Source organism: Microtus pennsylvanicus, chromosome 5 (genome assembly GCF_037038515.1).
Source record: "Microtus pennsylvanicus isolate mMicPen1 chromosome 5, mMicPen1.hap1, whole genome shotgun sequence".
Lineage (NCBI taxonomy): Eukaryota > Metazoa > Chordata > Mammalia > Rodentia > Cricetidae > Microtus > Microtus pennsylvanicus.
In genome coordinates this window covers 118,879,711-118,907,578 of record NC_134583.1, presented here as the reverse complement: position 1 = coordinate 118,907,578, position 27,868 = coordinate 118,879,711, and the positions used below count along the sequence as shown (strand labels likewise).

Genomic DNA, 27,868 nt, shown 5'->3' with positions numbered 1-27,868 from the left:
GCTCCTGCTGGAGGCACTTAGGGCCTGAAAGATGTAGGCATCACTGCATCTCCGGGGCTCCTCTCTTCCTTGAGTCCTGCATTCGGGTACCACTTGTTCCCGGGATGGAGTCTTGGCAGATGATGCTTGGTGATAATGAAAATGAAACTCAGATACCCTTGACTCGTGCAGTGTGTGAAGCACTGCCTCATTGGCCAGATGGAAATAGTCTAAGACACCATCAGAGAATGCAACCTACATCCAGTGGTATAACTAGGGTTCTGGCTCTGCAATCTGCTGATCTTGCCTACCTTGACAGGCTATCTAATCTATCAGGGCTTCATTTCCTTATCTAAAACCAAAGGAAGAGAGGTGTGTGTGTGTGTGTGTGTGTGTGTGTGTGTGTGTGTGCCTTTTATGTCATACTTTTTTTTGCCATTGTTATCTGTAATTATTGGGACTCAAGCTGAATGAAGGGCTGGGTTTGTGGACTATGGAAAGTTCCATCAGTGGGTAGACACAAAGACAAATGGATAGACATATGATTAGTAAGTACCTTTCTATGTTCCCTGGAGAACCTCGGTGGGATTGATATGAGTGGCCACTCTTCCCATTCTTTAAACTTTTCTATATATCTGATAACACAATAAAATATTAGAGTGAATGAATTCCATGAGGCTGTTGGTCTTTAAAGTTGACAAATCTTATGATAACAGGAAAATGATCTCATTAGGATCAAAAGTATATAACAGAAGCCTATATACTTTTATGAGAAAGACATCGTTCTCTTCTGGGGGAATGAGGAGGTATATGGAGTAGAGGTAGAACGAGACCGAACATGTGTCATGTTAATGCTTCAGCAGGTTAGAGCACAGGAAAAGCAGATATGCAAAGGCAGCTCAGTGAGTAAATACTTCGGGGTTTTTTTCCTGTGCCACACCTCATTCCAAAAAGAATTTGTAATAACTTGAAAAACACCTAGATTTCAAAGAAGATAAAAATAAATGAAGGCCTAGAGAAATGGCTCAGTGCTTGGGAGCTCTTACTGGTCTTGCAGGGGAACCAGGTTGGTTTCTAGCAGCTCACGATTGTCTGTGGCTTTAACTCCAGGGCATCTGATGCCTTCTTCTGCCTTCTCTGGGCACTTCAGCCATGTGGTGCACATATATGCACACGCAGGCACACACTCATGCACATAAAATAAAAATAAATAGACCTTTAAACACATAAATGAATCAGAGGTTGGAATGATGGCTCAGCAGTTAAGAGCACTTGTAGGGCTTGTAGAGGATCCAAGTTTAGTCCTCAGCACCCACATGATGGCTCACAACCAAATATAACTGTAGTTCTTAGGTGTCCAGTGCCTTCTTTTAACCTGTGTAGATACCAGACATATATGTGGTGCCCATGTGTAAATGTGGGAAAATCATTCATATATATATATATATATATATATATATATATATATATATATATATCATCAGAATAAAGTTCATACTTTAAAAATAATAAATGAAGCAAATAAGTGGGCAATGGTGTGTAGATGAGAAATGGTGTCAGGTTCTGACAGCAGCTTTGAAGGAAATGAATGCAAGATGTGGCTGTGACATTGGGCTTGGTGGTTTATGCCACTATGAGGCTGAGACGGGAAGATCACCTGAGCCAAAACTTCAAAACAAAACTCTAGCTGTGATAAGGGCGCATAGAGTTCCAGGTTCTGACTTTGCTCGGTTGCTCATTTTCCCGAGGCCACAGATAGCTAGGGCTGTCTTCCTTTAGCTGGTGATTTTGATGGTTCTGTCAGCCAAAGCTGACATGCAAGGTAACCTAGAAAAACATGATCTGGGCCATGGGCTTGAATTTGCTGGCCACACCTCGGGCCTCTGCATCCTCTGCTCGCGTCCCTGGATGTGCTTGGCTCCTTGTTATCCTACCCACCCCCATTTTTTTAAGATAGGATCTCACTGTGTAGCTCAGGTTGGCCTCAAACTTAAACTCCTCTTGCCCCAGTCTCCCAGGTACTGGAATCACAGCCCTTATTTATTTCTTTTATTCTTTTTTGGGGGGTGGGGAGGGGTCTGAGACAGGGTTTCTCTGTATAGCTTTGGAGCCTGTCCTGGAACTAGCTCTTGTAGACCAGACTGGCCTCAAACTCAGAGATCCGCCTGCCTCTGCCTCCCGAGTGCTGGGATTAAAGGTGTGTGCCACCACCGCTCGGCTCCTTATTTATAATTTAGACGAATGTAGACATTACAACTTCAGGAGCTGGTTGCTTAGGTAGTGTTCCTGTGCACCCAGGCCATGGTGGCCTACCTATCCACAGAAATCTATGTCTAAATGAACAAGCCCTGAGAAAGCCCAGGGCCTGAGGAGGAAGCCAGAAAGATTAGCTTTCTTCTCAGCTGGTGACAAAGGGGCTTTCTAGAAGAATGTTGAACAAACTAACTTTATATGTTTTTCCTCCCTCTCCTTTTCTCTTTTAAAATGACCTTGTTTGTAGTATATATTCTTCCAACTTCCATGCAGTGAAGAGAGAACCAGATGGGACCCCCGGGGTTCTTGCTAGCTTGGAGAACGAGAGGCAGATTTATAAAAGTGTCTTGGAAGGTGGCGACATCCCTCTTCAGGGCCTGAGTGGGCTCAAGCGACCCTCCAGCTCAGCTTCCACTAAAGGTAACGGACAGGCTGAAGACTGCAGGCGTCTGTCTCCTACATGCCTGTCACCTGAGTGTTGGCAGCGGGTGGACCTCCAGCAGCAGGGGACAGCTCTGCCTGTTCAGGTCCACGTCCAGGCCTTGGAGTCTTCTTGTGCCCCCTCACCTATTTCCTTGCCGGCCATTTTTCTTTCTGGTATTAACGGTCCCCACCACCAACCCCAACCTTGTTCTCTCTGAAACATCTCTCTCTTTTTTGTTGTTCTAATACCGTTTTCCTAGAGTTAGCCGAGCTTTAGCCTTCCTTAACTGGCGGGGTAGCCATTTCTTTCGTTGCATCTTCGCACCTGCTTTGCAGCACAAATTATTTTGCTTCTGGACATCAACTGGAGACTTTTTAAAGCCCTTATGACAAATGAGCATGTTACCTCTCCTTTTTTTTTTCTCTCCCTTTTTTTTTTTCTTCTTCTTTAAGGCAGCTTTCAGCTTTAACCTAATGGGTGTGTTTATTTTATTCTGCATGCTTACCAGTGGATCGTAAAGGCGGGAATGCTCACATGATTTCTTCATCATCAGTCCATAGCCGAACGTTTCACACTAGCAATGCCTTAGGCCCTGGGTGTAAGCCCAAGAAACCCCTGTCGGCTGCGAAAGCCTGCATTTCGGAGATCCTTCCTTCTAAATTCAAACCCAGGCTCTCTGCTCCCAGCGCTCTCTTGCAGGAACAGAAGAGTGTCCTGTTGCCCTCAGAGAAGGCTCAGAGCTGTGAGAACCTTTGCGTTTCTTTGAATGATCCCAAAAGAGGCCTCCCACTCCGGGTTGGGGGGAGCATCGAGAACCTGCTGATGCGCTCGCGGCGGGATTACGACAGCAGGTCCAGTAGCACCATGAGCCTCCAGGAGTACGGCACCAGCGCCAGGAGGCCCTGCCCTCTTTCCAGAAAGGCCGGACTGCACTTCTCCATGTTCTACCGGGACATGCACCAGATCAACCGAGCTGGCCTCTCCTTAGGCTCCATCTCCTCCTCAAGTGTGCGGGATCTCGCCTCCCACTTTGAAAGGAGCAGCCTGGCATTAGCCAGGGGTGAGCTGGGTGCTAGCCAGGAAGGCTCAGAGCATATCCCCAAGCACACTGTGTCTTCCCGTATCACGGCCTTTGAGCAACTCATTCAGCGGTCCCGGTCCATGCCATCCCTGGACTTCTCTGGCAGGCTCAGCAAGTCCCCCACACCCGTGCTGTCTAGAAGCGGCCTGACTTCAGCTCATTCAGCCGAGTCCCTCCTCGAGTCTACCAAGCTCCGTCCGAGAGAGATGGATGGGATGAACTCTGGAGGGGTCTATGCATCCCCCACGTGTAGCAATATGGCGGACCATGCCTTGAGCTTCAGGAGCCTTGAGCCTTCTGAGCCCCTTTCTATCTGTTCAGATGAGCTAGACCACTGTTCCAATGTTTCTAATGACAGCAGGGAGGGCAGCGGGGGCAGTGTCCATGGAGACTTCCCCAAGCATCGCCTCAACAAGTGCAAGGGCACCTGCCCGGCCTCGTACACCCGCTTCACCACGATCCGGAAGCACGAGCAGCAGCAGTCCTCCAGGCAGCCAGACTGGCGCTCCGATTCCAGGGGCGACAGGAACAGTCTCCTCAGAAACATCTACCTGATGAGCCCCCTCCCTTTTCGGTTGAAAAAGCCCCTGCAACACCACCCCAGACAGCCTCCCCCCAATGACTCCTCAGGGCCCCCTGCCAGCCAGAAGGCAGATGTCCCCAGTCAGGGCCCTCAAGACCAGCCCCACTCTGAGGGGAAACCCATGGTCCCCACCCGCCTATCTTCCCGACACACCATGGCAAGGCTTAGCCACAACTCAGAGCCCTCTCTGGACAGATCCGCAGGCCTGGAGGATTGCACAGGGGCCGTTAATAACGGGAACCCCGTGCCCTACTCAGACCATGGCATGGACAGGAACAACAATCCACAAAGGGAACTGGCAGCGGCCCATGGAGGTGGCATTTTGTGTGTTTGACCCGTCTCACCTCCCCTGTCTCCACTTGGCTTGCTCTGTCCCTCCCTCTGTGTGCCCTCGGTGCTCATCTTTTGCCTTGTCTTTTGCTTCTGTTTGTTTTGCTTGGCAATTAACCATGGCTTGTAGTGGCTGCACTTCTTTAAAAACAACCCCCCCACTTCATTTAGACTAACCACCAAACTGTTTCGAAAGAAAAATTGGCCGTTTAGCTTATATCCAAGAACTGGGTTCATTTGAACTCTCAAACCCCTGTTGGCATCAATCCCCAGTCTCCCTGTGGTTTTTTGAGAGGCAGCCTCTCTCCGTGGCCCCATGTGTGTGAGTGTATGGTCTGTCCCTGTTAGAGCCTGCACGCCTCTTTGTGGGGACGCTTAAGAGAATGTCCCTTTCTTTGCTCACCTTTGGCCTTCTGGTGAGTTGTCTTTGTATTAAACTGGTTTGTAAGTAAATCAAAAAAGCCGGTGGGGTTGGGGCTTAAGGTTTTTTCTTCAGAATTTGTCATTAAGTGTTTTTTCAGCAATGTTTATAAACTTGACCTTAATAATAGAAAAAACCTGGCTTCCCACTAAACCTTGGCCCGTTTTAACTCTGCTCTATTGTTTTGAAGATTCAGAGTCACCAAGACATTTTATACCAGCTGATTACTTGGAGTCTGCGGAAGAATTTATCCGGAGACGGCATGATGATAAAGAGGTAATTCTCCTATCTTAACCTTTTTGCTCTTGTTTGGGGGTAAAAGAAAAGTGAAGGAACCGAACTTTCTAGACATCTGTCAGAAGGGTTATGGTGCATTGACCAGGAGCAGTGGTGGCTTTAAGATAAGGGCTCCATTCATTCTTCTGTAGTCTGCTCTCCCGGACAGCAGGACCGACTGTCCCCTATGGCCACTGGCTTCTAAGTGCCACCTGCCTCCAGTCTGTTGCAGGTAGATGACGTGGCCTGTATTGTACTTAATGCCTTGGAGGCTTAGAAGCGAGAGCTCAGGTTTCTCATCCTTCCCCCAAACGATACACCCCATGTTGTTATTTAAGGAAATCCACCCTTCTGTTTCTCGGGTACTCAGAATCGGCACAGAGCCTACCTCAAATGGGAGAGGATTGCCATCGGAAGAATAGAATGGCGGTACTGACCACATTGCACTTTATAAGCGATTTGAAGAAGTTGCTTGTAATTCTGCTGTCTTTACCGCAGAAAGGAGATGTCAGTTTAGTGCTGGCAAGCTCCACACGAGACTGTCAGAGTCTGGACGTTTCCTTGGGTCCACTGAAATGTCTCCGTGTGGGATGACTTTCAGGGCCTGGAATAGAGCTGTCCTGGGAATGAATGAAAAAGCCATCCCGTAGATCGCCTGAGAGGGCAGCAGCTTCACTTCTGCTGTGATAAAGCCTTACAATACACTTGTTCGGGCTGCACATCCCAAGGAAAAGGGAGTCTCATAGATTAGAAGTCCAGTGTCCACTTTCCTGCCTTTTGTTAAGAGATGCGTGGATACTCTGAACTGCTAGCGGTGCAGGATGGTGTTCAAATATCACATCTGTTCCCATCCCCCTTTTCTCTGTCGGTCTGGCTTGAGTGGTCCCAGAGTTTAGGTGGAGTTTCCTTAAGGGTTTAAGGCAAGGCTGACTTTGAGGGCTCTGATGATAACCGTTGCTGTTGGGTGGTGTAAAACCAACATGTCTCTCCTGTAGACTCTGTGCTTATCTCTCAGAAGCCAGGGGAGATGTTTGGTGCCTAGAATTGTTTGAATTACCACATCTACGACTCATAAATGATGAGTATCTGTCAGGACTTAGAGCAGGCTCCTTTCCAGGCTTTTCTGTACTTGTTCTATCAGCGAGACAAAGTTCTCATGCCATGAGAGGAAAGTTAAAAATCTATTTTAGTAATAAAACGTTAGTATTCAATGTGGAAGGTTCGGTGAGTGAGTCTTACTAAGAGGCATAGTTTTCTGACTTGGTTTAATCCCTTGAAAGCTGCACATTCAACATGAGAGGTTTGCATCCTTAGAGATGCTGATGGACAGATCTTGAAATGGTTTGTCTTTCCTCATGGACATGGGCTCATGTAGTTAAACCACAGACCTGGTGGATTTCCTGAGTCAGGTTTAAGTACCTGGTTTAAACCTTTTCCATTTGATATCTGCCCCACAGATAATGACCCACCAGCCAAAGCACCACGGCTCTTGAACACGGCCTTGAGCATGTCTAATCCACTGCTGTAGAAATAGTCAGGAGGATGTTAGTCTGCACCCTTTTATGCAAATCTGTTATGGTTGATACTGATGATAACAGCCTTTCAGAAAAGGAGAACTTATCTGTTCTTAAAGGTCCTTCAAGTGGTGACCTAGCCAACCCTCTTGTTTTATTCAACAAGGGTGTGGCTTGAACAGGGACACCTCTAGAAAGTACTTAGCCAGGAACTAAAGCCCCGCCTTCCTATAACAGCACTTTTTCTATGACACCATGCTTTGCAAACCATTCTGTCATCTTGCTTACTCTTTATGATAGTTTTCGGAGTGCTGGATGACCCATAGCCATTTGCTGAGTTGTTTTTGTAGATCCCAGAGGAACACTGGGCCATTATCTTTTGGAGCTGAATGTCACATGAGTCATTTCATTGTCTGCTGGACGAAGACTTATGTCTAACTGAGCATGTTAAGAAGTACTGGTTCTAATAAATACTTTCCCACAAGGAATATTAATCCAGGAATGAAAATTGCAGTGGTATAAGAAAAGGCATTAACATTCTTTTCTATTGGGCCATTGGAATAGGCCATGAATGGTATTTGGTGAAAAGCAACATGGATTATTTGAAAAAGTCTTGAAGAAAAATAGATGGTTATTTCTTTTAAAAATACTTTTATTATTTACTATTTGAGAATTTCATGCAAATATACAAATGTTTGAATCAAATCCCTCCCCCACTCCCTCTACTCTAATTCATCCCATACCCCTCCCCCAACTCTCCCTCCCAAACTTTATTTCCTTAGTAGGGGTATCTGTTTCTTCTAACCCCAGATGCCATTGTTTTCTCTACTGTGTCTACAGCATTCCTGAAACTCAACTTCATTTCACCTAGTGTAGAAACAGCCACATGGAGAGCCTTCTCTATATATCCCGAGGCCTCCTGAAGCTTATGCCCAGGGGAAGAGGTAGCTGACCTAGGAGAAGAGGTGCCACATTCCGTGAAAGGGGCGGCGCAGCTATGTGCAGAAGATGATAGTGTAACTGATAAAAGAAGCAAAAAATAACCTAGTTACTGGATAGTCCAGACCCATAGCCTGAGAGGCCTGGTATAGTTAAGGGAAAATAACACACCACGATCTGTCTTAGAAACACTGTATGACTGTATAATTGCCTAAGGCAGATAGAGATGGCAGCTACCTACCCAACATGATAATAGTGCCTAGGCTATATATGTACCCTTGGGTCACCTGGCCTTCGTTGCCAGAAGGCGCAGGCTTTGGACTGAGCCCAAGGATAGTCAGACACTATAGAATATAGAATCACTTGTCCCCATATCCCAATGTCCCCACTTTCTTCTGGGAAGTACTCTCTCCTTCCTACAAAATACACAGTAGATAATTACCAAGGGAACATAAAAGTTATAGTCATGAATCCTTTTGGCACCGACCCTTAATGCCTTCTCCCTATTCACCCATACCTTCTTCCTTAGTTGCTTCTATGGCCATTTTCCCATTAAGCTGGACTAGATAATTTACTGCCCATTTTATACAATTTCATGGCAGAAACTTTTAGCGGACCAGAGACGACTTAAGCGCGAGCAAGAAGAGGCCGATATTGCAGCTCGACGCCACACGGGTGTCATCCCGACGCATCATCAGTTTATCACTAATGAGCGCTTTGGGGACCTCCTCAATATAGATGATACTGCAAAAAGGAAATCTGGGTTAGAGGTCTGTTCTGGTCGCCGCCAACTGCTGCTTGACCCAAAGCAATATTTGCCTTCCTTTGGCATTGCTCTCCGTAGGCCTATTTAGTTCTCCAAACAGCGTCTGTCACCCTGGCTTCCCTAGCCTTGCTTTGGCTCTCTTGTGGCTGGTGAATAGACATGAATGAGCCCCACTATGTCCTGTGCCCTATACGTTAAGCATGCCTGGCTGTGGGACTGGGATCTGCTGGTGCACACTCCTGCTGCATGCTTAGAGCATTGGCTGCCTCATGAGTCCAGTTCTCTCCATCTTGCATTTGACCGTGGTACCGTGTTGCATTGTGTTCTGCTTAGAAGCTGTGTCCCTTTGGCCATGTGTCTCAGAAGCTCGGGTATGAACAACCCAACAGTCTTCTGTAAAGAGATGGTTAATGAAGCTTTCCTTATTAAAGTTCCCTAGTGACCTTTTATAGCATTGGCAAAGGCCCCCAAACTTAGTGACATTGCTGCTGAAAACTCAGGGAGCAGTACTGATTGCTCAGTGGTGCTGAAGGATTGCACTGAAGTCTGGAACTCTGACTTCTGCAGCAAGGATAAACCGTGGAGGGGATAAGAGCCCTGTAAAGAGACACTTCATCTGCTACCTTAAGTTTCTCATTTCTAAGCTTAGACTTCAGGAGTTTGATACTATGCCAAGAATGAGAAGCAAGAGTGTAGTGATTTTATCCAGGTCTTGCTTCTCACAAGGCCACTGTGGTAGATCAATGGCTGCCTCTTGAATGGGAGTTTATGCCCTGCTGTATAACCTTATGTGGTCCCGCTGAGGCTCAGGTCTTCTCCAAAAAGTGTATGGGTTGAGCTTAGTGGGTCCAGAGGAAGTGACACTAGACCTAGTTTTATTACCTTTCGATATAACTGACGTTTCTGTCTTTCCAGTAATGGGCATCGTTAGCTTATTTTTTTTTTTTTAGAAATGAAAGGATCCTGGGAAGAAGTGATAAAGGAAAAGAGAGAGAGAATCTGACTTGAAGGAAATTTGGGGGACAAGGTAGATTCTAAAGTATGGAGAAAAAGAAGAAATGTAATAGAGGAAGCAAATGGTGGCGAGTCTCTGTCCACTTGTGAGTGACAGGCAGCCTCCTGGCGCTTGGTGTGAGGAATCCTTCTCAGCACAGCCCTGCTCCGAAGGCTCTGCTGACGGTTTGGACCCAAGAGCAGGCCTGCCTGTGTGTGAGGAAGGAGCCACAGAACTGCCATAGGGATACATGGGCTTGCCAGGGCAGCTCAACTGGAGTAGCTGTGACAGGCAGGCACACTCTTCTTGCTGGACCTGCATCCCCTCCCAAGTGGTATTTCCCAAATCGTGTGAGAACTGCTAAATGCAGAAACCAAAATGCAGACTCCTGCATCCCACCCCTGATGTTTTGATCTGGGGTGGGGGTCTAAGAATTTGCAAGTGGTATGATGCTTTGATGTATTAAGGTCCACGTTTAAAGAATCACTGTCCTTTAGTTGACGGACAGTTGAGACAGTGACATCAGCAAATGCTTGCCCTGTGCCCTGTAGATGGCAGAGTCAGCAGCTGCTAATTCTGTATAGCACTCTCTCCGTGTAGAGCAGAAACAACACAATTCATGTCTAATGCAGAAATCACCTTCATACATAATTATGTCAGGCAGGTAAGGTGGAACATACCTTAATCCCAGCACCTGGGATATGGAGTTAGGAAAATCAGAGTTCAAAGTTATCCAAACAACGGCTATGTGCTGCTGTCTTATACATTTTATAATGCTCACACGGCTAATAGCTGGATGGTATGGGTGAGCCATCTCTCTCCCGACACCTTTTTCATTGTGATTTCTATGAAGTTTTTGTTCTTACAGTTTGGTCTTCGGGTTCTATTCTCATATCCATTCTGCTCTTGTTTACCTACAACTGTTAAAGTATGCCATAAATATAGGCATTAGGATTATATGATATTTTCTTGATTATCAGGTGGTTGTTCGGTTGCCCCCTAATGCATATGTATACAGATAGAAGGGAACAGGAGCATGAAAATACAGGATTAAAAATTCCTATGGAGAACCAGTCTCTCAGCACGTGCCTGCGATCTCAGCTTGGGAGGACGAGGGAGGAGGATCCAAAGCTCGAGGCCAGCCTGGGCGCCAGTAAAGACACAAAAACTCCTGTGGTGCAATATGAACCCTAGAAGATCTCTGTGAAAGCCAACTCGAGAAGCCTGAAAATGTAGGACATATGACCAAAGGACAGCAACTAGAATAGCCCAATGATGCTTTTAGGTGCCTTTTCTCACCTCAAGGGCTCCACTTCCCCCTTCCGGTCTGGTAGAGGGCCTACCATTCCTTTCCTTCATGCTGTTCCCTTAGACAGAGGCCACAGTCGCTGACAAGGTCAGAGCTATGCCTGTAGAAAAATAGCTTGTGCACATGATTCTAGCAATTTCACACGTCCCTTTTTAAAGAATGTTTAAGGGCAGAGGAGAAAGATTTGCAAGCAGATAAATTCTTCGGAGATGGGGCCGAAGAATTCGAGACTGAGACTTAGCACGTGCTCGGGAGACTATGACGCAGAGAGACAGTTAAGCGTGAGGGGGTTGTGACCCACAAGCCTCCACCCAGGTTAGAGATAGAGATTTGATCTGCTCCACAGTCCAGAGCCCAAGCCAACATCAAAGCAACGCCCCCACCCCACCCCATGTGAGGAAGAATTTGAAGAATGTTATTTGTGCTCCTGGGTGACAGTAGATTAGAGTGAGGAGAAGGTAAAAATCAAAGGAAGCTCTGTGTCTGTGGGAACCAGAGGTCAGACCCAGAGCAACAGGGTTTTCCACTGAGGGCATGCAGACGCAGGCGTGACTGCTGACAAACTTAATGAGAATGTGGAGACGGCCAGGTCTGGCTTTCCAGGCTCGAGTGTCTAGGAGAAAGGGGTTGCCACAGCCAGGGTGGAGTTCCAGGATGTAGAGATAGAGTCAGGGTTCCCCTAGCTGGCTTTTCGAATGATGTCACAGACCGTAGGGGCATGTGGAATAGCAGATGTCGTGATAAGTGACCAGAGTTTGGTCTGCTTTCAATTCATAGCTTACACTAGGCAAACAGGAGCTGACCCACAAGGAGAAGACAGTAGGAAAGGGTTGTCTGAAGCCTGCTGGCTGACAGCATGCCTGAGGGGCTTTGCAAACCATCTCTTACCTAAGTGTGGCCTTCTCGAAGGGGAATTTTCATGCATGACGCAGCTGACTAAACATCCGTCTGTCATTCTGATGAGGTCAGGTGCTGCGATTTGGTCCAGATTTCTAAACCGAAATGAACTGGTTAGATTGGGTTTCTCTGCTTTGCTTCCTAGAACCTCGTGAACGTTTCTCCTTTTCATTGCTCCACTTTCACAACTTTTAACGCTGCATTGTTTCTTGTGTTTAGATGAGACCTGCCCGAGCCAAGTTTGACTTTAAAGCACAGACACTGAAGTAAGTCCTGCCATGTTTGTCTTCTTCGCTGCGCTTTGAAAATACTGTTGGCTTAGGGGCAAAGAGTTGGGAGAAACAACTAAGACAGAAATGAAAATAATAAAGCGTAGACTCTATGCCGGGCACTGTTACACTGCCTATATTAACTCATTCGGCTCTCGTGGAAAAGGCCTGTGTCCTGTGGGGTGAGTGCTATCATTCCCACTTCCAAAATTAGGGAACCAATATGAAGGAGCTTAGCCCACTTGAGAGGTTATAGAGCCAGCGTTCAAACCCAGCAACTTGGTGTCTGAAGCTACCTCTTGCCTGACTCGGGGCTCTGCTTGATTAGATTGCAGCATGTTCTGACCCAGCCTTTTGTGGAAGCAATCAGAACTAGTCTCTTGGAATAGAACTTGGCCCATTTTACTATAGCATTCCCGAAAGAGAATGCCTACAGGATGCTAGCTAGCATTTCTCTAAGTGTGTTCCTCGGAATGTTCATCCTGCAAGGTGTTCTAAAAAACAAAACCAAAAAACTAGTGTAGCGGAAATGAGTGAGAAAACCACTATATTTAGGCCCCGACCCCTGGGGGAGATGAGCTGTTGTTGGCATGTTTGTGGCTGTGGAACTCTCTCAGAGACAAAACTTCATCTGCTTATTTGGCCCAAGTGTTCTCTAAATTTAGGTGACCTGGAAACCTTTCTGTTTTCTATGGAACACAGTTTGGGAAATGCTACCAAAAACAGATTCCAGAAGGCCTTGCGAGCCTTATAGCTAAGTATGGATGAAAACAGACCGTGAGTTTTCCTCAGCAGCTGAGGATAACGTGGCCAGCCACATCCCATTGTCCCGCTGACAGGAGACACCAGGGGATAGGAGGAGAGCTTCCATTTGTGAGTGCTAGCAAACTCTGCCTCAAGGCTCCTCAACCCTGTTTTCCATTTCCTTCAACACAAAAGGAGTGGCCAGACCAAGTCTCAAGAATGCAGACATGAATCTGATGTGGTCGGATTTGATTGTATTACTCCATTCCCTGAGTTTACTAAGAGAGACAGCCTTGAGGGCTTTAGATTCAGGAAGTCCTGGCTCTGCCACTCACATCTCTGTAACTGTGGCCAAGTTATACAGATTTTCACCCTCAGCTTCTCTCATTGCTAAGATGAGACTAGAAATTCCTCCCCTGCCAAGAGACTAGCCAGGGTAAGACCAGTAAGATGTTTTATACAATGAAGTGGAAGTCAATACTCAGTGTAGATAGTCCTCCATCCTCATTTTTCAGCCAGAGGGAATGATGAAGATATATGAATTAATTTGCAGAATAATCAAAGAGATAATATTTTTTCTTTAGATTGAGACTTTGGGTGATATTGTTTCATAGATTCCATTTTAAAAGTTTGGTGTTCCCCCTATTAGATAGAAGATGTAAGAAGACTTGAGGTCCACAAGATTGTCACCATTTATTAATATTGCTAATGCCAGAGAGCAGTTCCTTTCTCCTGGCTCGTGTTCTCATCATGATATGCTGTTTTTTATAATAAAATCAATAGAACTTAGTAGAAAGAGTAAATTCCAGATTCACAGACAGGATTATTTTCAGTGTGTTCCTTTAAAAAACAAACTCTGCTCTGGGGCCATTTGATTCAACAAAGTCAACCAGGTTTTGTCTCCCTATACTCGGGGCCACACATATGACAACCTTCTAGAAAACATCTTTATGTCCCATCTGTAGTGCTTTGTGTATAGCCCAGGATAGATAGTTATGAATATGTTCCCATCAATAAGCATAAGACATTATGAGAAGGCTGTATGATGGGGGAGGACCTGGAAGTTTGCAGGTGACGATGTTGCACTGCAGCAACAAAAGATTGTACACGTTTGAAAGCTGCTAATCCCAGCACTCTTCACTAGCATGTGGATCCGTGGGAGCCGAGGGAAGGCACTGGTGAACCACTTTCCTAGGGACGAGTGCCTGGTTCTTTCCATCGAAGAGCTGCATCAGACCAAGCTCCGCCTAAATAAGCAAACAGAGCCCTTCTGTGGGAAGAGGTCAGGTGCAACAGGTACCTGGGTACCAAGGTGCAGGGTTTGAAGCCTGAATCTGTCACCTTGCAGGTAGGATAGGGAGGACATGAGCCACAGGAGCCCTGTTGTCTCTGTCGGTCACAAGTACAGACTTACCTATGTTCATCTGTCTCAGGGTGGTGGTTCTCTGCTTAACAGCGGGGCCATCAGATCTCGCCTCTGCCACACTGCAGGACACTTAGACAGGGAGAAGGCTTTGACAACGTGCATCCAGAGCCATTCCTTTTCAAGAAGATGAAATCCTTTTCGTGGACTTATTCAGGATTAGAACCAGTCTTCCAACACAAGATCCACAAAAGCCTCCTCAGATGCTTTTCTCCAGCTCACGGCCAACATTTTATACGTTTCCCAAATGTTTAGGTAGCATCCCTCATGTGGGGCTCCCTGTCATACTGCAAAACTGGCACGTCCCCTCAAATTCCAGTGAGAGACCTTCTCGTGATGTTGGCGTGGTGCAAAAAATTAAAATTATTTAGACATTTTTCTTTTTAATTCAAGAAAATGTCAAGTTATAATTTTGTTGTTTCATTTTGTTTATAATGATAATATATATTGATATAATATATAATGATATAATTTCATTTTACTTTTTTCCTCCGGGAAACAAAAGAAGTCTTTCTTAGATATGAATACTATCACAGCTGAGGCAAATGAGGAGATGTGTGGGAACTAGTTGGGAAAGATACAGACAGCTTTTGAAAAGGGCATCCATTTCTATTTCCCGTTTTCCACGTTGAGAAGGAAGGCATGACTACAGCACATGCACTGTGTTGGGTGTTCCGTCTGCAGTCTCCAGTTGCAGTCTCCAGCTTTGGTTTAGGTGCTGTGGTCAGACAAAGGAGCAGTGTCACTGAGAGCTCCAGCCTCTTGTCCCAGAACTAGTAGATCTTTGAACTCAGCTCTGCCTGACTTCAGAGCTGTCTAGTGTAGGCTGATGGAGATGGGATGGTGAAGTAGGGGCCGGAAGGCTGAATGGGTGAGTGATTGGATGCCAGAATGTCATAGCCTGAAATGGTTCAGGCACGTCTAGCTGAGGCACACGTGGGGCAGTGAAAGTATCCAAAGGGAGACGTTTCACTATTGAATAAATGTCAGTCAAGACTGCTGGGCTCCAGATGGTACATCTCAAAGACAGAATTCCCCCCCCCCCCAAAAAAATGTATTAAGAAAATCACAGCAAACTAATAAAGGCCTCTGAGCACTTTCTAGTTCTAGTAAGTTTGTATGTTGACACTCATCCCACAAAAGATTAGAAAAATGCCCAGTATGATATAATTTCTTGACAACTGGAGTTCTCACTTCCAAGTATGGAGCCTTCCACCTTCTGTAACTTTATCCGTTGCCTTAGTTAGAGTTTTAGTGCTGTGAAGAGACACCATGACCATGGCAGCTTTTATAAAGGAAAATATTTAATTGGGGCTGGCTTACAGTTCCAGAGGTTTAGTTCATTGTTGTTGTGGTGAGAAACATGGCAGCATGCAGGCAGACATGGTGCTAGAAAAGGAGCTTAGAGTTCTACATCTTGATCCACAAGCAGCAGGAGACTATGAACAACACTAGGCGTAGCTTGAGCATATGAGACCTCAAAGCCTGTTTCCGTAGTGACACACTTCCTCCAACAAGGCCACCCCTCCTGATAGTACCACTCCCTCTGGTCCAGGCATTCAAACACATGAGTCTATGGGGAGCCATTTCTATTCAAATCACCACATCCCCTTTGATTCTTTGCGAAGTCTTATTTTACTCAGTAAAACTGGAGTATCTTCACCAAGTGCACATTTTGAAACACCTGCTAAAAGGCAATGACCTTCTGTCAACAGGGAGCTGCCTCTGCAGAAGGGAGACATTGTTTACATCTACAAACAGATTGATCAGAACTGGTACGAAGGTGAACACCATGGCCGGGTGGGAATCTTCCCACGCACCTACATCGAGGTATTGTAGCCTGTAGCTCCATTCTTACAGAGAGCCCAGCCACAGCTAAGATGCCATTTTCTCACCATGCCCTTGTGTTTTCTTCCCTTCCATTCCTCTCCTTGCCCTTCTTTTTCGCTTTCTTTCTGTTCTCAGCTTCTTCCTCCAGCTGAGAAGGCTCAGCCCAGGAAGTTGGCACCTGTGCAGGTTTTGGAATATGGAGAAGCCATTGCTAAGTTTAATTTTAATGGTGATACACAAGTAGAAATGTCCTTCCGAAAGGTAAGCTGCATGTTTCATCCTGGCTTTGGGGCCTTTGAATGGTGCTGTTATCTGGGAAATATGGTGTTGCTATAGAGTGCCAATCTGTAGCCTTAAGAACACAGTGAATTGATCAAAATTTGTAATAAGGGGAATCAGAAGCTCTTCTGAGATGAGGTATTATTTATTTTTCTTTTATGTATATGGGTGTTTTGCCTGCATGTGTACCACATAGGTGAAGTCCCTGTGAAGGCTAGAAGAGGCTATTGGTTTCTCTAGAACTGGAGTTACACAGGGTTGGTGGGTTCTGAGGAAACCAAACCCAGGTCCTCTGGAGGAGCAGTCAGTACTCTAAACTGCTGAGCCATCTCTCCATCCCCCATATTTTTGTTTGTTCAGTTGGTTCCCATATTTTTGTTTGTTCAGTTGGTTTTGTGTTTTTAAATAACACAAGTCAGAGTTTAACCACACTGATCTCACCCATTCAAACCAGTATTTATGGTATCTTAGACATCATATATTAGCTGTGTAATGCTAAAGAACAGCCCCAAATACAACCCTCGGAAGCCTTTGCCTTGCAGATGAAGACTGTGTGTGACTGCTTTGTTCTAAAGGAGCCTAAGACACTACAGTTGCCTTCCTGCTTGAGGGCATACTTCTGAGCTCTTTACTGAAATGCTTAACTCTCTGGTTAAGGGGGCGCTACTGTGTTAGCATTCCCACCCAAGTACTTCATCCACGGCCACTAGAGATGGCTCTCCTGAGGACAGAGTGTGATGAAGGATACAGGGTAGTGTAGGATGCAGGCAGGGACCTCATACAGGCTGTGGTGTGGTGGTGCAAGGACTCTTGCTTGGCTGTGTCTTACAGGGTGAGAGGATCACACTGCTCCGACAGGTGGATGAGAACTGGTACGAAGGGAGGATTCCTGGGACGTCCCGCCAAGGCATCTTCCCCATCACCTACGTGGATGTGCTTAAGAGGCCATTGGTGAAAAACCCGGTGGATTACATCGACCTGCCTTATTCTTCCTCCCCAAGTCGCAGTGCCACTGCGAGCCCACAGGTATCTAAGCTTACATCTTCAGCTTGGAGTTTTCATCTTCAGCTTTGTCGATGGCACACAGCCCCCTTGGGGATGACTCTCTGATGGCTCTAAAAAGGAACCGCCTTGATCAGGGCAGTGTGGGGGTTATTTTCATACATGCTTATGAAATTTTCCTAGCACTCTTAAGTATCTGAATGGAAGGGAAGAGTTTAAGATAATTACTGTGGGGGTGAGGCGAGAGAGGGAAAAAAACAAAAAACAAGAGACATCATTTTGTGCATCCCTGTGAAGCTGGCGGGGTGGATGGCTGCCCCTGTATGGCCAGCGTGTTTCTCTTTGCAATGTTGACTGACCATCAGGACTGGCTTACAGATGAGGGGTTGGGAGATAATTCCATGTTCTCATCCTAGACATGTAGACCAGATTCAGAGTGCCTTTGCAAGCATTCACTGGACCCAAGTTGAGAAAGAAACCTTCAATGTGTCAGTCTCTGCAGGTCAAAAGGGAGTGAGTAGTTTATAGCCTTAGTAGCGTGTTTTTTTTCCTTAATATTAATTATGAGCATAGTGGTTGGAAATGTAATCCTAAATGATGCCCACTTTGCCCAAACCAAGGAAAACAAGAACTCTGAGTTCAAGAGAAATACGGTAGGGTGGCATCCTGTGGAATGAAATCGGAGGATGGCTGAAAACTGTGGGACTCGGTGCTGCCATGGTGTCTCTTTTCTCTGGTCCTCTCTCACTTCCTTCCTTCCACGTGCTGGTCACTGACACAACAGAGAGCCCTTGGTTTAAAGCACTACAGGGGCTTTCCTAAACGGTGGGAAATGCGTTCTGCCTTCTCCCATGAGAAGCTGTGAGACTGGAGCGGGCATTCTGCTCTGTAAGAGCGTGGGGAATTTTCACTCGACTGTGGCCAACAGTAATTGTAATACAAAATGACCACACAATTCATGCTTCTATCTGTAGAACCCTGCAGAACTGAAGAAGGGGCCTGGACAGAGGCTGTCCCTCTAAGCCTGCAGTTCTGGGTCAGGGCTGTGGCTGCAGAAATAGTTTAGTTGGCTGGGGTGGGGCACTTCCAGTGCTTTCCTCTGGAATGGGACTCTGCAAAGCAGGCCAGCACTACCCACAACTGTCCCATCTCCTTGCCACTTGCCTCTCCTCTCTCCACCCTGCTTGCACACACTCATGTGCACACTCAGCCACTAGGAGGTTTCTCTCCCAGCCTCACCAGGTTTCTGTTTTGGACACTGGGGTGTCCTGCTCATCCTCTCTGTTTCGTTCTTCTTTATGCCGCTTGTGGTTCCTCCTTTCTCCTTTATGCTGACACTCTTACCTTTGCTTCTTTCTTTTGTTTTCTTCTCTCTCCTTTTCTTTTCAAGTTTACTAGTCACAGCAAGCTCATCATGCCAGCCCCTTCATCACTGCCCCACTCCCGCCGAGCCCTGTCCCCTGAGATGCACGCCATCACCTCTGAGTGGATCTCGCTGACTGTTGGGGTCCCGGGCAGGCGTTCTCTGGCCATGACACCACCCTTACCTCCTCTGCCTGAGGCTTCTGTATATGACACGGACCACTTGGCCTTGTCAGCAAGGGCCCGTCCCTCCTTGCCACTCAGCCTCCCCTATTCAAGTCTGTCAGATCACTCCACATTGCGCTCAGTGGTTTCCCCACTGGCCCTGCCTCCACCCCACAGAGCCTCCTCCCTGGCACCCAGTACCCAGGCTCCTCTTCACGTCAATGGAGATGGTGGTATTCACATCCACCAAGATGGCTTCTCTCAGCCACCACTTGGAAACTCTGATAGGGTCATCTCAGAGCTTAGTGATGCCTTTAGCAGCCAGAGCAAGAGACAGACCTGGCGAGAAGATGGACCTTATGAGAGGAAAGCAGAGAGCGAGGCAGGTGAGAGATGCCCTGATGGACCCAAGATCTCTAAGAAGAGCTGCTTGAAACCTTCAGACGTGGTCAGGTGCCTGAGTTCTGAGCAGAGACTCTCAGAGTTCCACACTCCTGGTGACAGCCAATCCTTCAAGCCTCTGGGTAGCCCTTTCCCAACATGGGAGGCTGGGCCACCAGAGCTTCACAGAGGTGTCGGGGCTGACAGGAAGGCTGCTCAGAGTGGTGTAAGCCAGGTAGGCCTGAAGCATGACCGGTTGGTGCCTTGGCCTCTTGCTTGGCATGGTGGAACATACCAGATATCTCACTCCTGGTCCATTAACCGAGGCCAAGTGGGTGCTTGAGAGATCTGTTTGCTTGCCTTAGAAATAAAGGGATGGCCAAGAGGGAATGGAGGAGCTGTGGACTAGGGTGTTGGTTGGGGGATCGTTCAGGAAAACGTAGTCTAGCTTCTTGAGGTGATTTGAAAGTATTCCTCCATGGACACCTGCTACCCTGGCACAAAAGCCCCACGAGCAGGAACGCCTTCCTTGTGTCTCATTCACGTCCTAGAGATTGTCGTTGGTTTGCTTTGACTAACACAGCTGAGAACAGCAGGCTTCGGTGTGATGTGGTGTGCTTTTCTTGTGAGATGCACTGTTTCCGTGACTCATGGTGCTCAGTTTTGTCAGGTCTGTGTCTCGTTTTGTGTTTGTGTGGGACCAAAGGGCCGTGTTTACAGTGAGCAGGGACATTTTGGTTCTTCAGAGATGGGAGGATGCAGGATGGAGGGGCTTCTGATGTGCTGGGGGTCACTGAGGTTTTGATTGAATGATGGTTCTTCTAAGTGAACTACAAAGATTTCAGCATATAAGCTGAGGGAGACTTGGAGTGTTTTGAAGGGACATTAATTTGATAACTAGACAGATCATTATTCATTTTTGCCTATGTTTTTTAGTGCCCAGAGAGTCAAGGACTTTGAACAACATTTCCATAGTAACCAGATTTGAGTATCAGCTCCATCTAATTGCCATTATGGAAATTGTTCACCCTCTTAGAGACTCAGTTTCTGACTTCTGATATGAAGATAACCTCTCTCCTAGCTTGGTCCAGAAAATTCCTTGAAATAATGCATACAAGTTAAGCACAAGAACTTTGTAAAAAGAAGAGAGAACTACTTTCTTAGGTGATCTAAGACTGGGCATTATAGACGCTCAATAGAACTAAGTGCTGTCCTAAAGCTGTCTGCAAGCTGTTGATCATCTGTTGTATATAGTATCTACAGCTGACTGTGCTGCTCCTTCACACCTTCGGTCCTGTTTCCCCTTGTAGCTCTGTTTGCTTTTTGAGCCACTTGAATTGTATGGTTTATGGGTAGGGTTCAGAGGTTGTTAAATCCCTTTCCTGTGGAGCCCATACCCAGTGACAGTGGCAGACATTGTTCTGTCACCAGACCAGTAATGGAAACACAGAGGCATAAGACATACCAGGTCGGACCTCCATGTGCCGGTGTGTCTGGAGTGGAGATCATCAAGGATAATCAAGTGTGCGCTAGCTTATATGGACTGGGCTTAGGCTACAGAAAGTTAACACTGCACCCCCACCCTGCCCCTGCCATAGTTGCTCACGTGTAAAGTAGGGGTAGAAACAGACAGTCCATCCCTCCCTGAAAGGCTGTTATGATGATTAATAAAATAGCGACCATCAATAGGGTACTTGGCATATGGTCGGTCTCTTGGACAAGGGTTTCCAGCTGTGGCTGCTGTACATGGTCGCCCTATCTCTTAGTAAGCACAGGGCTCTGGGGCAGGTGTTCCTGAGCTGTGTACCCTAAAGAAAAGTGTCTGTCTGATTCAGAGAAATGACTAGCTCACTGGAAGAGGTTGTGAAGTCACTGGCTATAAGGAATGAAATGTTGACAGAGGAGTGGGCCCCAGATCAACCTAAGGTGTGTGGAGCCCTCCTGGTTGCCAGGGGTGAGTCATCACCGCAGCCTGGTCCAGGACTCAGTGTGTACAGGAAGTGCGCACAGTCCTGAAGCACCAATAAGGTTCAGGGTGCACACTTCCTGCTTCCTACCAAGGGCAGGAATGGAGTTGCCGGCAACACCAAAGATTGTTTGATTGGAAGGCCAGGCTTGTTGAGGACTGGTTCTCCCTTCCTGGCGAGTCTCTGGACACCAGGTGTATCACTTCCTGCTCCCTCCCTTCCTCCTGCGTTCCTGGCACAAGCCCTTTCCCTCTGGGTGTGTGGGAGCCATGGTCTGGTTGGCTCCTTTTCAGAACTGATGGACTCTCAAAGGACAGTTGTGTAGGCACGTTCTTTTCAGCCTCACTTCACGCAAGGCAGCTCTGGGGATGGGTCCTTCATAAGAGACTCCATCCTCTTGGGGCCTGTTTGACTGACAGGCATGCTAAAGATGACTTCATCATCTGTTCTCTGGTGGCCCTGTCAGGACATGACCTCAGGCGGTGTTACTTGTTTGGGTAAATACATTCCAGTATCGAGAAACTTGCCAGCCGTTCTTCCCCTTAATGAGCCCTGGGTTCCGTTTGCACTTTTATTGGGCTAAGGGACTTGACTGAGCATCTGACCAGTAAACAGAGAAATAAGTGAAAAGGCAGCCCAAGGTGTTGTGGTCATTTACTCTTTCTTTAACTGTCTGGTATCCAGCAGTGTGCTGAGTGCCACAGGAGCTGAAAGCCTTGGACGTCACTGCAGACATCCCCTCAGGGAAGTATTTCCTCCCAGGCTTGGAAGGCTCCCTAGTGAAATGGCCGTTTAGACCACAAGGCAGCCTCATCTTCCAAAGTCTCCTCAGCTTTAGTGCCTGGATATGTTCCTGCTTGTCCTTCTCAGCTTCCTAGAGACCCTACCTTTCCCAGGAAGCTTTCCTGGCTACTTCTGCACGACTGGCTAAAGAGCGCTGAGCCTTATTCCTGTGAGCATGCCGTTGCTCAAATGCCCTTGCAGGCCTGTGTCCCTGTGAGCATTAAGGCCCTACAGCCAGGGACCACGACACTTGATATAGCGAATGTGCTCAGTTAATATTCGTTAAATGAAAGAACAGATTAAAAACTAGTTGAGCAGAACTAGAAGAGTTTATGCTGTTGACTGTGGACTCAGCCATGCTCACAAGTACTTACACTGCAGAAGAGAAAGACACAGATGGTCTAACCCGGAAGGAAGCTCAAGAGGGGAAAAACATGATAAGCTTAGGTGATTGTAAGTAGCATTGGTTGTGGGCTTTAAAGAATAGGGAGTTTTCCAATAGATACAGTGGGATGATGATTGACGGCCAAAGGCCCAGAGGTGGGAAGTACAAAGTATATATAAAGAAAGGTATGTTCCTAGATTCAGCAAGCTTTGGGTGTACCTGCAGGTGATAGATCAGTGGGATCTTGCCAAGGAGACTGGGACCGTAGCTTGGCCTATGTCTGTCTATGCCTCCAGCAGTCACCACACTCTGAATAGTACAGAAGCCATCTTCCTTGCTGTCCCTTGACCATTGCCAGTCAGTCCCTGTTCTGCTGCTTTCCTTCCCCTGGGTCACCTGCCCCCGTCCCAACTGTCCGGATGTGTGTACTCTTGCGGAAGGTGCTCTGACGTCTTGGTCGTTTATACTGTCAGAATGTTTTCTCTTTGGGCTGGCTACTTATGTTTTAGGTTTGTTGTCTCTGAGCAACAGAAGGGATAAATCAGTGCCAGGGACTTCAGGGGAAGCAGGGAAGAGCATTGGTCTCCAGGCTCTGGTTCTGGCTCTGCCATTAGTCGGCTGAGTGTCTGTGGGTGAGTCACACCTCCTTCCCGGACAACTTCCCTGTCCATAAACAAAAGATGCAGCGTGGGAACTGAACTTCCTTTCAGCTGGTATTCTGTGATGGGATCCCAAGTGAATCTCAGTTGAAATGAGAAAGAACATATAAAATGCTACGTCTGGGCTTCATTATAGATCTGTATGGCTTCACCACCAGGAAATACTTTCCTTTTATTGGTTTTTGAGTGACAACTTTGTCACTCAAAGGTACACACACATAGGTATACACACAAAACACCCAGCAGCTCAGCCTCAACTGGCATGTTTTTGAATTCTGTTCAGTGTTATTTTGGCTAATATCGTGTAGAACAACCAGTCTAGAAAGTCAAAGTGGAGGTCATGTGGGAAATCTCGGCCATCCCCACGCGAGAAGCAGTTTGGTGACTGGAATCTGGATTTGTGTATAAGAGTGCTTGATGTTTCTGAAAAACCTTACCGAATCTCTAAGTCAATCCCCACATCCCTGTGATCCCAGAACTCAGGAAGTAGAGGCAGGAGGATTACAGAAAGGAGAGTACCAACTTAGTTGGAGACAGAAAGATGTGCAATGGTAACCACTGGGAACTAAGTCTGTCCCCAGAAGGCTAAGAACAAAGGCAGGGGCCTGGCTGGAGAATGGAAATCAGAAACGGACGGGAAACTCGAGATGTGACTTGTAAGATCAAAGGGCAGTTAGAAACATTAAGATCATGCTCACACACACACATACGCGCACACACACCACACAAAGATGGGAAATGTTTTTCTTTGACTCACTCAGCCTGATAAGCTAAGTTCGATCCCCAGGACCATGGGGTGGAAAGAGAACTGGCTCTTGACACTTGCCCTCTTTCACATAACACCATGTAATTTTAATTAAAAAAAAAAGATTTAGAAAACATGGGGTTTGTACTTGGCACATTAATGCCTCCCTCTATTCTCTTGTGTGGTGAAGGAAAAGGCATGAGGTGTTTGGGGACTGCCTTCCAGTTCCTCATACCTGAGCTATACGCCTGCCATCTCCCCTCATATGACAGAAATGGGGAAGGCAGACTAAGTTTGGCTGAGAAGACTGAGTACCGCTGAGCCTTAGAAACAGATTCAGATTCCAAGAAGTCGGTGTGCTGTCCCATGGGTAGTCTGCAAGGAGATTGTCTAAGCCGTGAGGAGCCCCAGTAATTGTCAATAGCTAGCTATAAATTGTCAATTTATAGTGAAATTACCATCTTTTTGTTGTGTGATGTTGTAGGAGAACTCCGTGAAGCCAGAAGCCTCTTGGCTGGTTCTCTGGACGTTTCCTGGGACAGAAACCCAGGAGCTTGAGTCTGGCAGGCCTCCCCACTCCGCTGACAGAGTTGCCCATGTTCCATGAGTCTTGTATCGCATTCCTGGGTCAACACCTCACCTTCCGCATTTACAGACGTGAGCTCTTGATCTAGGTCTGGAGGCTGTGATCTCATAAAGGCCTGCCTCCTCTGAGCATTGCCAGCGCTGCTGCCCATTCCGAATTATTAATTGATACGATGGGCACAGCCCAGTCACAGAGCTAGAGCCCAAACCAACACTACGAATCATGCACAGCCCTATTGTTTTATTTTGGAATTTGAAGTCTTTACTCAAAAGATGGTCAGTGTCTGCGAGCTCAGCTTGTTTGCTGTCCCATTAGGAGGCCAGTGTAGGTTGTCATGATGTAGGGTGGAATCTGAGGAGACACAGGGCATACTAGAGCAGTGCCATCTCAGAGACTCGGGTCCAGTGGCCGGTCAACAGAACAGCAGATTCCTAATGTTCGTGTGGGGACCCAGGCCACACAGCAGATGCGTGTCTCTCCCATCTATTCCTTCAGGGTTCTCGAGTGTGTGTGTAGCTTATTTTGGACTTTAGTCTTTGGCACACACCCCAGAGCTGGAACAGGATGCTAAGTAACTGCCTGAGCACCAGGTGCTTTCTGGGTCCACAGGGGATTATCAGCTCCAGAGAAGCTAAGGTCAGGTTTCTGACAGACTACCGGCTAACGACAGACAACAGGGAAGCAGAGCAAGGCCACACACAACATTCTTGGGGAGAACGGAAAGAGCACCCTAGCTTGGAGGCAGCTTATGGGAGTCCAGAGAAAGCAGTTTCTGGCTCAACAACTAGTTCCTGCTTATGCTTGGTGAGGAGGTGGAAGGAGTGCAGTGTGTGCTTGCTTGAGTGTGTGCACGCACACACCTTGCACGTTGGACTGGTTGCTGTTTTTCCAAGCAGATGGAAAGCCGGAATGTGACTTCAGAATCCAAGATGTACATAGCATGAGCTAATGCTCTCTTTATTCTTAGCACTGGCTGGGTCCTGATGAGAACATGTATCTACTCTTAGGCTTACGGAAGGCCAGACTGACGCCCTGAGGGAGGGCGCTGCCAGCGGAAGGAATGTGAAGCTCATATGCAGTCGAAGATTTCCTAGCAGCCATAAGGAAACGCAGTGAACGAGTTAGTTTAATAGCCTATACCCTTTAACCCAGTATATTCACAAGATCTTTTGGAAGCCAGTGTCTACTTTTGCATCCGTAGCATTTTCCCTCCCACTGTGTCTCCTGCGCTCACAGCCACTTCTGACTGTTGGTGCCTCACTGACAGCCCAGGCTGAGGAGGACTGTGGGAGGTGGAACAGGAAAGGTACGACCTTGTACCTAGAGGGGAAAATGTCCTCTGAGGATAAACAGCTTTCCAAGTGAAGGGCTGGTCCAGGTAATGGGTATCAGTGGTTTCCAGCTCCGTGGGAGCTCCCTCTCTCCCCAGCCGTTTACATTCCAGCTGTGTGAGATGCTCCATTAAATCTAAACAGGGAAACCGAACCCGATCGTGTTTACCTTGACTACTTCCTTCATTTATCCAACACTAAGTGGGGAGCCCCATCCTCCCTACCTCTAGGGAATGGCGTTGTCTCTACTCTCCCGATGTTAAAGCTCAGATGGTGACTATGCTCTGCTTTGGGTATGGCTAGAGACGAGAGGAGCTGCTAACTGAGATACTGATAGCCCTCTCGTACTGTGGTCCCTAGGGTTACTGTCAGATGCTGTCTTTTATGGTGCCCAGATCGCTTTACACAAGCGGGGAGAGAGGTCAGTGTCCATTTTGAGAAAAGGTAGGATTTGGGTGTTGATAAGGTAATGTCAGCCTTCTCAGCCTGAATGAGGGGGTGGCATGTGAGCCATACAGGGGCTCAGCTCTTGTGTTCACAGGCTTTGTATAAGGCCCCAGTCTTCACTGGGTCGTAAAATTCCCTCCTAGTCAAAAGTTAGTAAAGGTAAGAAGTGAGGTGTGAGCTGTTGGACCTCCATGTGTTTATAAAAGAGCAGCTCCGTTCGCATTTGGTTCCCAGATCCTCTTTGGAGCAGCACTGTTGGCCAGGTGATTAATTCCAGCTACAGCTTTGGGACTGGGTTGACCGAAAGATACTAGGGGCTTTTCTAAGCTGTGGCCACCAACCCAAGAGTTCTCTGCGTCTGGCCTGAGGTTATCAGACCACTAACAGGATTTTGGACTTTTGGTTTTAATGAGAACTTTTGTTTTTCATGAAGTATGACCCAGACCAGTCTTGTCACACCGAGGCCAGAGAATCTCACATGAGGTCCTCTACAACCTTGCTTTGCAAAATCAGGCTGAGAACCAGAACGATCAGCACCAGCAGCTAGCAGTGGCCAGTGCCTGGCACAGCCAGATAACAAAGTCAGAGTCTGTGCTTCAGTAGGGTCCTGGGGGAAACCAACATCCAGTGGGACTTTAGGCAAACTGCTCATCAGCACCCTGACTAGCTCATGGAGATGATGCCACCGTCTCTCCGACAGTCATTTCTGTGGTTGGATGGCGCTCACTTTTAAAACCTGCCCCTTCTGTCAAGTCACAATCTATCAGTATCCCCCACACAAGGCGCCCAGAGTTAGCGGCATTGTTCTGAATGCCCACATAGCAAGTGTTTGGAAATGTCCATTCCTTTCCTGTGACCTTGAAGCCTTGGTGCAGAGGCAGGGGGATGGTGATTGAAGCACAAAGTCGACTCCAGCCCCTGGCAAAGGCCAGCAGGTCCCAAGACATCAAAGGAGCAGCCTGAAGGGCCCTGTAGTTTTGTCTGCCCTTTCTGTGCTGCTGGAGTAGAGTCCAAGGAGGAGGTTTGAATGGTTGAGGCTAGGAAGGGTTTTAGAGAAGTTGTAGGGCTTCTCAAAAACAGGCGGGGTGGGGGGGGGGGGGCTAGAGACATGACTCAGCAGTTAAGAACACTGACTGCTCTTCCAAAGGACCTTGACTCAGTTGCCAGCACCCAGATCATGGCTAACAGCTCTTTCTAACTCCAGTGCCAAGGAAATCTGATGACCTTTTCTGGCTGCCATGTCCATCGAATGTACATGGTAAACAGACATACATGCAGGCAAAACACGCATACATATACCATAAAAATAAATAAAGCGAAAAAAAACCCCTGACGCTAAAACAAGCAATACCAAGTGTAAGAGAGTGATGCCTGGTATAGCTGTTGTTCTGCTGGGCCCGCTGCAGGGTGAAGACATCTGCGGTGGAGGTGAACAAGAGAGGTGGTGTGGTAGAACCGGTAGAGCAGCTAAGCAGTTCACCTCTCCCCAGCTGTGGTCCTGAGGCTGGGCTGCCCTGCTCCTCTCTGAGCATGCTTTTCTAGAGAGCAGTATGGTTAGCACACCCTGCTGTCTCCTGGTTTGGGGGTGCAGTCACGGGTGACTATGTCCTTTGGCACACCTTTACCAGGATAGGGGAGGGTGGCGGTGTGAAGGTGGAAGAGGTCAAGCAGGATAGAGGCCGAGGCCAGGAGACCGCTGCATGGCCCGTGTGACCCCGCTGTCTCTCTGAAGCAAGTGTGTGCT

At 47.3% G+C, this 27,868-nt stretch overlaps 1 protein-coding gene across 50 annotated transcripts in view; it reads left to right on the top strand.

Annotated features, from left to right (window-relative positions):
- The window catches only part of Sorbs1 (sorbin and SH3 domain containing 1), a 221,768-nt gene that overhangs the window by 183,985 nt on the left and 9,915 nt on the right, over positions 1 to 27,868 (top strand). For 28 of the 50 annotated variants that reach the window (XM_075974024.1, XM_075974009.1, XM_075974023.1 and 25 more), the window contains 8 exons: positions 2,480 to 2,652; positions 5,262 to 5,347; positions 8,403 to 8,570; positions 11,986 to 12,032; positions 15,918 to 16,032; positions 16,168 to 16,293; positions 17,143 to 17,337; positions 18,704 to 19,456. In XM_075974024.1, coding sequence (XP_075830139.1) covers positions 2,480 to 2,652; positions 5,262 to 5,347; positions 8,403 to 8,570; positions 11,986 to 12,032; positions 15,918 to 16,032; positions 16,168 to 16,293; positions 17,143 to 17,337; positions 18,704 to 19,456 — 1,663 coding nt within the window. Of the gene's footprint in view, positions 1 to 2,479; positions 2,653 to 3,164; positions 4,635 to 5,261; positions 5,348 to 8,402; positions 8,571 to 11,985; positions 12,033 to 15,917; positions 16,033 to 16,167; positions 16,294 to 17,142; positions 17,338 to 18,703; positions 19,457 to 27,868 lie in introns of all 50 variants that reach the window. The other 22 variants (XM_075974041.1, XM_075974031.1, XM_075974038.1 and 19 more) reach the window with 4 other exon arrangements.